At 51.1% G+C, this 10,852-nt stretch overlaps 1 protein-coding gene across 1 annotated transcript; it reads left to right on the forward strand.

The window, feature by feature from the left end:
* Positions 1-8,121: 8,121 nt before the first annotated feature.
* On the forward strand, positions 8,122-9,807 carry CRF2 (cytokinin response factor 2). Its single transcript, XM_048711852.2, has one exon. It carries the CDS (start codon positions 8,480-8,482, stop codon positions 9,524-9,526), a length of 1,047 nt encoding a protein of 348 aa, XP_048567809.1. The 5' UTR covers positions 8,122-8,479; the 3' UTR covers positions 9,527-9,807.
* The last annotated feature ends 1,045 nt before the right edge of the window (positions 9,808-10,852 follow it).

A 10,852-nucleotide genomic window follows, 5' to 3' on the forward strand; every position in this document is an offset into this window, starting at 1 on the left:
CTTTATCTGGGCCAAAGGGGAAAGCCCACGAGGCTTTTGGAAAGTGCAAAAGGAAGTTTTGCGGAGACCAAAGGCTAGACGCCAGGAACCCTGGCATCTAGGGGGTAGACGCCGGGAACCCTGGCGTCTAGCCCTGGAGTCCGAGAAGGACTCTTGCCTTTCGGGTGAAACCGACTTTGAGGAGGCTTTTACTCCAAGTTTCGACCCCAGAGCTCAACATATAAATAGAGGGGTAGGGCTAGCACCAAAGACACATCAAGAAACACCAAGTCGTGTGCCGACAACCCCGTCCCCTCTAGTTTATCCTCCGTCATAGTTCTCCTAGTGCTTAGGCGAAGCCCTGCGGAGCTTGTTCTTCACCAACACCATCACCACGCCGTCGTGCTGCCGGAACTCATCTACTACTTTGCCCCTCTTGCTGGATCGAGAAGGCGAGGACGTCACCGAGCCGAACGTGTGCAGAACTCGGAGGTGCCGTGCTTTCGGTACTTGGATCGGTCGGACGTTAAGACGTACGACTACATCAACCACGTTGATATAACGCTTCCGCGAACGGTCTATGAGGGTATGTAGACAACACTCTCCCCTCTCATTGCTATGCATCACCATGATCTTGCGTGTGCGTAGGAATTTTTTTGAAATTACTACGTTCCCCAACACAATTGCCATCACCACCATCATCTTCTTCACCACCAAAAGAAAATTGAGTATCGGGTATGGGCACTCCCCTTGGCTTCCGCCAAGCTTGGGGGAGGTGCCCCGGTATCGTATCATCCCACTATCTCTTTGCCTTTACTTATTTTAGTTCGATCTTTTGCTTTAGATGAATAAAAGTTTAGTTCGATCCTTTCTTTTCGAGAGTTTGCTTAGTGATCTATCCTTGTAGTCGTGTGCGAGATATATAATAAAGTTTAGTTTGAGTTTTTGCTTTCTTTATTTTCATGTTGCAATTAAAAGAAAAGAAATAAATGAAATAGATGAAAAAGATCATATGCTAATCTTATGGTAGGTGATGACACCACATATGGAAAAGTATAAGTAGGAAATTTTATTAGAGATTAAAAAACATAGCATTAGTCAATGATGCAACTCATGAAAGAATTAGTAAGGGAAGAGAAGATTCACATATAAATATACTATCCTGGAAATCTTTTGTGATTGTGAGCCTCATCAAAATATTATATGCCAAAATTGTTGACGTTGGACAAGGAAGACAACTTAATGTTTTATGTTTGTTTATATTTACATAGAAGTCATATTGTCATAGATTCTTTAACATGTGGTGCTTGCCCCTATCTTTGCTAGCCAAAAATTCCGCACTAAGTAGAGATACTACTTGTGCATACAAAAATCCTTAAACCCAAATCCTACTTTCAAGTGTCCACCATACCTACCTAGGGATTGAGCAAGATCCCTCAATTAAGTTGTCATCGATGCAAAAAGGCAATAAAAATTGCTTCTAAAAGTGTGAGATCATTTAGTGTAAGAGAAAATTGAGCGTTGCACGAACTTGTGATGGTGAAGAATAAAAGCGATAGACAGCATAATAAAGTGCGCTACCACAAGGGGCAATGCAACGTGACGTTCTTTTGACTAAGGGGTTGAGCATTGTAACGCTCGGATAATTAAGCTACAGTGAACCTATGATAATGATGCCACGTCACTTTCGTTACTATCGCTGGTGTCGCGTCAGTTCAAGACGTTTCAAATTTGAATTTGAATTTTTGTCAAACATCAAAAAATTTCAAACACTAAATCTAAAATGTTTAGTTAGTGCCAAATATTACATAGATAATTATTATGAAGTAAACATTTTTTTGAAAATGCCTACATATTTTAAAGTCAATTAAAACGGGAAAAAAATAAATAAAAGAAAAAGGAAATACAAAACAAAAGGATAAAATAAAACAGAACCCCTCTTGGGCCAACAGGCCCAGCTGCTAGCCAGGCCAGCCCCCCTCACTCCATAAACCCCTGCCCCGAAACCCTAGCCACTACCGCACCCCCACTTCCCCCCACTCACTCCCCACTTTTCCCCTCTCCGATTCAGATCGGATCGGGGGAATCAAACCGAACCGCCGCGGCCTCGCCCCCGTTGCCGAACCTCACCGCCCAGAGCTCGACGCGCCTCCACCTCGGCGGACTTCCTCCCCAATGTTTCCGTCGCGCGTCCCCGTCTACCTCCTCACACACCGCTGCCCTTGCCCTATGATTTCACCATGAGCCCCCTCTTCTCCTCTTCCCTGTCCCCGTGCGCACGTACGTGCACGCGCTCACGCGCCATTGCCCCTCGCCCGTGGTCGCCGTGCTGGCCGTGCCGCCGGCGCCGTCCGGCTTCTGCGCTCGCATCCCCGTCCCGGCTAGCCACCGCATCATCGTGGTCCTGTCCCGCCTGCGCCCGTACGCCGCGCCGCCCGCTTCCTCCTACGCCGCTCGCCCGCGACCGCCCCCCCCATGTTGCTGCTCCCGCGCGCGGCCCGTGCCCATGGCTGTCCCTCGCATGTGGCTGCGCGCGAGCTCGCGTGCCCGCAGTTCCCAGCGCAGCCGCCGCCCGTGCTTTTGGCCCGCTCCGCCCGCGCCCCTGCTTGACCGTCGTCCGCCGTCCGTGCCTCGCCGCGCCGTCCTTGCCACGCTGCACCGTCCACCTCTGCCGCTGGCCCCGCCCCATCCCCGCGCCTCGCCCAGCCTACCCGCAGCCCGCCGGAGCCACACGCCACCGCCTCGCCGTCGCCGCCCGCGCGCCGCGCTCGCCGCCAGCTGCGCAACCGCGCCGCCGCACTCCCCGCGGCCACTTCTGCGCCTGCACCGCGGCCCCTCCACCTGCTCTGACCGGCCGCCGGAGCCCCCACACCGCACGACCCCTCCTGCCTCCCCAACGACGCTCACCTTCGCCCCGGGCGGCGCCCGAGGCCAGCTGGGATGCGCCCGCCTCCAGTGCCTGTTAGCGCTCGGGCGCCCGCTAGTGCCTGCACGCCCGATAGGCCCCTATGGGCCTATGAAAGCCAGGGCCCACGCCACCCTGAACATTTAGAAAAAAAGAAAAAAGAATTAATTAAAATATATATATATATAAGTAATAATTAAAATATTAATTAATTAAGTAAGTAAGTAAAGAATTAATTAACTTAACTAATAATGATTAGATTAGCCTAGTTAACCTAATTAACTATTGTTAATTAACTAACAGTGTATGACATGTGGGACCCACACGTCAGTTTGACTAAGTCAACACCCTGTTGACTGATGATGTCAGGCTGACGTTAGCAAACACTATTATGGATAATATTGATTTAAAATAATTAAATAAATTCTAAAATGATTAAATATTTTGAAAATTAATATAAAATAAACCGTAGCTCGGATGGAAAAACTTTGTACATGAAAGTTGCTTAGAACGACGAGACGAATCCGAATACGTAGCCCGTTCGTCCGCCACACATCCCTAGCATAGCGAACACGCAACTTTCCCCCTCCGGTTCGTCAGTCCAAAAACGCGAAACACCGGGGATGCTTTTCTGGTTGTTTTCCCCCTTCGCCGGTATCACCTCCTACTGCGTTAGGGCACACCTAGCACCATTACTTGTCATGTCATTCATCGATATGCATCTGTTTGCATTGTATTCATTGATTCTTCCCCCTCTTCTCTTCGGTAGACTACGAGACTGACGCCACTGCTGGTGCCCCGAGCGACTACGTTGTTGACGACCCCTACTTGCCAGAGCAACCAGGCAAGCCCCCCCTCTTGATCACCAGATATCGCCTATTCTCCTCTCTACTGCTTGCATTAGAGTAGTGTAGCATGTTACTACTTTCCGTTAATCCTATACTGATGCATAGCCTGTCCTTGCTACTACTGTTGTTACCTTTACCTACAATCCTAAATGCTTAGTACAGGATGCTAGTATTCCATCAGTGGCCCTACATTCTTGTCCGTCTAACATGCTATACTATCGGGCCGTGACCTCTCGGGAGGTGATCACGGGGATGCACTTATATACCTAATACATGATATATGTGGTGACTAAAGTCTGGTAGGCTCATAGAGTACCCGCGAGTGATTCACGGATTGGGACCGAAAGGATGTTTGTCGTGACGGCCCTCTGAGTGAACCTTTGTGGCGAAGCGACAGGGCAGATTGAGACCACCTAGGAGAGAGGTGGGCCTGGCCCTGATCGGCGTCTGCGGTTAATTCAATTAACACGCTTAACGAAATCTAGGTATTTGATCTGAGTCTGGCCACTAGCCTATACGCACTAACCAACTATGCGGGAACAGTTATGGGCACTCGACGTCGTGGTATCAGCCGAAGCCTTCTTGACATCAGTGACTGAGCGACGTGCGCCGGATTGGACTGGAACGCCTGCTCTTGTATTAGGGAGGCTAGGTCTGCTTTCAACCGCCCACGCAACATGCAGGTGTGCAATGGGGATGGGCCCAAACCCCTGCGCCATAGGATTTAGACCAACGTGTTGACCTCTCTATTGTGCCTAGGTAGGGCTGTGACGTGTTGATCTTCCGAGGCCGGGCATGACCCAGGAAAGTGTGTCCGGCCAAAAGGGATTGCGCGTGTTGGGAAATGTGGTGCACCCCTGCAGGGAAGTTTATCTATTTGAATAGTCGTGTCCCTCAGTAAAAGGACGACCCGGAGTTGTACCTTGACCTTATGACAACTAGAACTGGATACTTAATAAAATACACCCTTCCAAGTGCCAGATACAACCCGGTGATCGCTCTCTCACAGGGCGACGAGGGGAGGATCGCCGGGTAGGTTTATGCTATGCGATGATACTTGGTTAACTTACCATCTACTCTCTTCTTCTGCTTCACGATGGAGGCTACGAGAAGTGTAGTCTTCGATAGGTCTTGCTATCCCCCTCTTATTCTGGCATTCTGCAGTTCAGTCCACATATACTACCCCTTTCATTGATACCAATGCATATGTAGTGTAGCTCCTTGCTTGCGAGTACTTTGGATGAGTACTCACAATTGCTTTGCTCCCCCTTTTCCCCTTTCTACACCCGGTTGTTGCGACCAGACGTTGGAGTCTAGGAGCCATATGCCACCGTCGACGACGACTCCTACTACTCTGGAGGTGCCTACTACTATGTGCAGGCCGCTGATGACGACCAGGAGTAGTTTAGGAGGATCCCAGGCAGGAGGCATGTGCCTCTTTCGATATGTATCCCAGTTTGTGCTAGCCATCTTATGGCAACTTGTCTAACTTATGTCTGTACTCAGATATTGTTGCTTCCGCTGACTCGTCTATAATCGAGCTCTTGTATTCAAGCCCTCGAGGCCCCTGGCTTGTAATATGATGCTTGTATGACTTACTTTTTTTGTAGAGTTGTGTTGTGATATCTTCCCGTGAGTCCCTGATCTTGATGGTACACGTTTGCGTGTATGATTAGTGTGCGGTCAAATCGGGGGCGTCACAAGTTGGTATCAGAGCCGACTACCTGTAGGAATCCCCCTTCCACACTCCTTGGCCGAAGTCGAGTCTAGACATTGCAAAACATTTTACTAACATGGTTGTGTGTCTTACGGGCCCATGTCGCCATTAGGGTGGTATTAGGATCTTTTACTCCTCGATCTTTACTCTAGGACTCTGAACTCTCTTCTACTCGGGTTAAACGAATTTACTAACTCTAACATTAGGATCACGTGACCACGTTCACCCCAAAGTTGGATAAGCCCTAGTTATTCCTTAGAGTAGTATATTGAACAATATCCACATGTCATTTGATTCTTTTGAAACATCTTTGTTTTCAGATGGAACCCACGAGGCAGGTCGTGCGCCACAAGACGGGCATTGGGTCTCAGGATCACCTGTTGTGTTAGCTGAGATGATGACCTATCTGGGTTATCGCTGGCACCCTGAGTACACCGTGTACGAGCAGTACCAGGACTTTCACCAGGAGCAGTACCGTGCCATCGTCCACCTCTACTCTCGGGAGTATGACTCCACTACTGTGCTGCACACTGCTCATGGTGTTGGAGTGACTATCGATATGGTGGTACACGATGTTGCTTATGCTGCTCTGACACGTCTTCATGGAGAGTATCGGGAGTTGAACACCTCCCCTTTCAGGCACATTGCTATCACATCTGATATTGGTGCGGAGGGATACTACACTGCTGCCTACTCCACCGTCACCCGAGAGCCCTTCTACCATCAGAACCTGGTTCTGCATGCTGATGGGCTGGAGTTGTTTTATTCTCATGCTACTTCATTTTACTCACTTGTGCTCGTGTATCTCTCATGGTCTTTTTTATTATTGTTTCACGGTCTATAGTCATTTGAAGTTGTAACTGATGTCATAATAGAGTTAAACTAAACTTGTCGCTAGTTGGAGCGTTCATCGGCCCAAAATGAATTGTCGCGATCCAGCGCACTACCATAAAGTTTCTTCATTTTACTCACTTATCCTTGTGGAGCTGTCACGGTCTTGTTGTATTTGAAGTTGTAACGGATGCCATCATATGGTCAAACTATATTTGTCGCTAGTTCGATCATTCATCGGCCAAAAATGAATTGTCATGATCCACTGGCATACCTGTAGTACCCTTGTTTTAAATGTGTACTTAGCTGTCCTCATGCAATTCTCACGTCTTGCATTATTATTTCATGGCCCTAGTTATTTCGAATTGTAACTGACGTCATTACTGAGTCGAACTGTACTTGTCGCTAGTTCGACCCTTCAACGGACGAAAATGAATTGTCTCCGTCCGCTGTAGTACCAGACACACTCATAACCCTATTTATCAAAAGACACTAATGATTTGGCTAAATAATTTGTTTATATCTTAAGCATTTTTTTGAATTCATCATGTTGATGTGGGGCCTGGTACTGTGTTGCCTCGTAACCTCATTACGGCCCACCGACCGACCCTCCCCCCCCCTCCTAATTTCCGGCTAGACCAACTATTATGCATATAGTCATGGTGAGGGAGTGGTCACCAGAATTTGAATTATTTCTCAAAATTGAATCCAATTTTTGGTTAGGTCGCCGTTTTCCATATCCATAACCATGGTAAGAAGGAATTATTGGCCCCTCACTAAAGGAAAATGACACCCTCAAAAATATATATTGACCATAAATTAGCAAAGTATAAGTCCATGACCATGAGCAAAGTTGCAAGTAAACTTTCTAATCGTCTTAGCATATTTCTAGCTGCCACATCATATGAAGCCCGTTAGCGCTTAACACTTCTCGGACGTCCATCTAAGGACAGAACATTCTGAAGAGTGGCAAAATGGGTGATGGGCAACACATACCCACAAAAAAAAAAGCTAAATTTTATCCATCAGCACCTATTTCAACGTGTCATAATCCCACGTGCTGCAAATGCCCATATTTCGAAGTTCGCAATTGAAATGAGGATAGGCACCCTTTCTTTGCCTTGGCACCCAAGTAGCCAATCAACATATAGAGGAAACGAGGCAAGAAAATCTCCAACAAAAACTATGCGTGACATTAGCCTCTTTCCAGAAATTCTCCTTTCTTTTCAGAAACTAAGATGCTACCAATTTACCCCCCAGATAAACATGGTGGGCATGCGACGGCATGCTGGTCGCCAGGAATGATTTGAGCACAATTAAACCCCCCGGGCTCACGTGAGCACCTACCGCAACTCCGCTGACACGTGGGGCCGCGTCCACGCCAGTCGAGTGGCCGCGTGACAGAGTAGGCTACCCTTTACTCCCCTGACCGGCGGGGCCCGGCGCAAACGTTGAGCCGCTACTAGCCGTGGAACCTATGACCGATTCGCTGGACCACCAGTTACACGCGGGTCCGGCAGAATTACTGCCTCCGTAAAATGTCCTGCCGCCAGTGAGAATCCTACTGCTGTAAGCCAGGCAACGCATTTACTCGCCTTCTAAAAATTACCGACGAAAAAATCCCCGTGAAAAATCGATTCAGATTCGCGTTTCCTTCCTTCTTTCTAATGGAAAAAAGCGGCAGAAGGGAGGGGGCGGGGGCAGGAAAGGTGACACGAAAGGCAGGAGGGGTAATAGAAAAGGAAGAAAACAGGGGGTGAATAAAAAAAAAGCTCCGGTTTTCCGGAAATGGGCTTCCGCAATCCTATAAAGGCAGGGCCGCCGATGTGTTCCGAGCCAGGAGCATCAAACCAACAGGACGCCGCACGTCCCCCGCACGCACCCAGCCGAGCCCAGCGAGAGCAGAAACTCCATTCCCCATTCCTTCTTCATCACCCTCCCCCTCCCCTCTCTCCGCCCCCAAAAAATCTCAACAGCACCTCCCTAATCGCCTCCTCTCCTCCTTCCGTCCAGGCCAAAAGCCCTTTGCTTTTCGCCTTCCCCTCCCCACCTCCTCCGCGCCGGAGTTCGCCGGCGGTGGTGCCTTTGCCCCCGCCTGCCTTGGGTTTTACGGGGATTCTTCAGGGGTTTTAGGTAGGCCGCGTCTGGGGCGCAGGCAAATGCGAGTGGAGTTTTAGGGTGAGTGTTTTCCTTTCCTCGATGTGGCCCATGGAGGAGGAGTTTTTCATGGCGGTGAAGAGGACGGAGCACGTCGAGGTGACGTCCCGTTCGGTGGCGCCGTCGGCCAGGGGGGAGGAGGGGTTTGGTGGCGGCGAGCAGCCCAAGATGGTGAGGGTCTTCTGCGACGACTTCGACGCCACCGATTCCTCCAGCGATGAGGAGGAGGGCGAGCGGCGCCGCGTCAAGCGCTACGTCCAGGAGATCCGGCTGCAGCCCGCCGTCCAGGTGAAGGTGGAGGAGTCGGCGCCGGTGGCCAAGGCCGCGTCGGCGACGGCGACGACGAGGCCCAGGGTGATGGTTCCCGTCAGGAAGAGGAAGGCCGAGGCCGGCGGCGAGCGGCGGTTCCGCGGCGTCCGGCGCCGCCCCTGGGGTAAGTACGCCGCGGAGATCCGCGACCCGTGGCGACGCGTCCGCGTGTGGCTGGGCACCTTCGACACGGCCGAGGAGGCCGCCAAGGTCTACGACTCGGCCGCCATCAAGCTGCGCGGCCCCGACGCCACCGTCAACTTCCAGCAGTCCGAGGACGGGGAGGACATGGAGGTCCCCGCCGAGGTCGCCGAACGCCTTCCGCAGCCACCGGCGGGCTCCAAGAACGCGTCCTCCTCGGCCACCTCCTACGACTCGTGCGAGGAGTCCCACGTCGCGGCCGCGTCCCCGACATCCGTCCTCCGCTCCTTCCCTCAGTCCACCCTGGGCGCCGCCGTCGACGACGACTCCTCCAAGAAGCCGTCGTCGTCTTCCAGCACCGACGAGTCGAGCGGCGTCTTCGGCTGCTCGTTCTCCGGCGACGACTTCGCCGGCGAGCTGGCCCCGCTCTACACTGACTTCGACCTCCTCTCCGACTTCGCGGAGCCGCCGATGGACTTCCTGTCCAACCTCCCGGAGCCGGCCTTCGCATTCTCCAGCGACTGCTCGTCGTCGGCCTACAACCCGTGCCCGCCGTCCCCGGCGACGTTGCAGCAGGCAGATGAGTTCTTCGACGACATCACCGACTTGTTTCAAATCGACCCCCTCCCCGTCGTCTAGCTGAACAAGTGTAAAACACCGAATTAGGCGCCTAATTCGGTCAAATTTTGTTTGCATTCGTTATTTTTTTCTTTTTCTTTTTTTGATTTCTAGAGAGAGAAGAGAGAGTATGATGTTATGATTCGCCTGTGTAGCTGCCTGCCGCCAAACAATCCCCGGAAGAGGGAAGCCTCGAAGGGGTTTAGATGAGAGTGAAAGAATGGGATGGCTGTTATTAGTCTCTTTGTTCATCGCTGGTTTCGTCACCAGCGCCGAAGCCAAGTTATCAGTAATTAGCAATAGTACCATCGTGTTATGAGTTGAACATTTCCGTATATATTTTTATGTGAATGAATGGATGAATGAAGGCGAAGTGGGGAAGATGAGAAAAGACAGAAGAGTGTATGTATCAGTACTAGTACGTACGTATGTTGGACCGTAACGTAGGAGCAGCTTGCAATGAAACGACGCGCCCGTCCGGCCGGCGGCCGGCGATGTTTGGAGCAAGCGTCGGTTCCCGATACGGGCCGCGATTTGCTCGCCTCCGTTACGAGGCGTCGGTCGTCGCGCAATTAAATGTGGGGCAGGGGGCGCAGCTAGGCACAGCCGCAGCAGTATACCGCCCCCAACATTAACTGTATTATTTGGGAAATTTGCTGGCGCCGCGAATCGTATATACTGCGAGATTTACTTGCCTCTTTTAACTCTGGAAAATTAAGTTGGATTTGCTGGTACATAGTACGAGATTAGTTTTTTTTTTGAGGAACTGTACGAGATTAGTGGGGGAACTTTCCGAGTCTTGGGCTGTAAACCAGAGAAGGGAGATGGATGGCGGCTGGCCCGTTGGGCTGGGCGCGGCGGTCAAGAGTCGGGCGGGCGACGGCATGAGCGCCTGACAAAAGGGAGCGGGGGATTAGGAAAACGGAAAAACAAAGAGAAAGCTGGCTTGGGGTTGTTAAACTTGCGCTCTTTTCTCGTGGGAAGCGCAGCGCAGGCGAGGCGCAGGGCGTACTGCGCCGCTGCGTGCGCTGCGGCAGAGCGACCGGTGGGCGCGAGCGTGAGCCTGATGAGCGTGGGTGTCGCAAATCCCTCTTTTACCGTGGGCCTTTTTGACTATGTGCCTTTCTATTCAGGGCCCTCCACCTGCACCTCCTCCACGACAACGGAAACAGTAAAGGGCGAGCGATTTTGCAAATCGAAACGGAAGCTTGCTGCTCACTTAATGCTTACTGTTATTCTTATTAATGAAATCAAAGCACACGGCTGGGAAAACGACTGAAGCGGGCATGTCGAATGTACGTGCCCACCCCTTTGGTGCACAAGAGAGGAGGGCAGGAAGGATACATG

This window comes from Triticum urartu, chromosome 3A (assembly GCF_056163025.1).
Source record: "Triticum urartu cultivar PI428250 chromosome 3A, HENAU_Tu73, whole genome shotgun sequence".
In the NCBI taxonomy this organism is placed as follows: domain Eukaryota; kingdom Viridiplantae; phylum Streptophyta; class Magnoliopsida; order Poales; family Poaceae; genus Triticum; species Triticum urartu.

Bases quoted from the DNA above. Each gene is read 5' to 3' on its own strand.
- CRF2 (XM_048711852.2), top strand. From the start codon at position 8,480: ATGTGGCCCATGGAGGAGGAGTTTTTCATGGCGGTGAAGAGGACGGAG.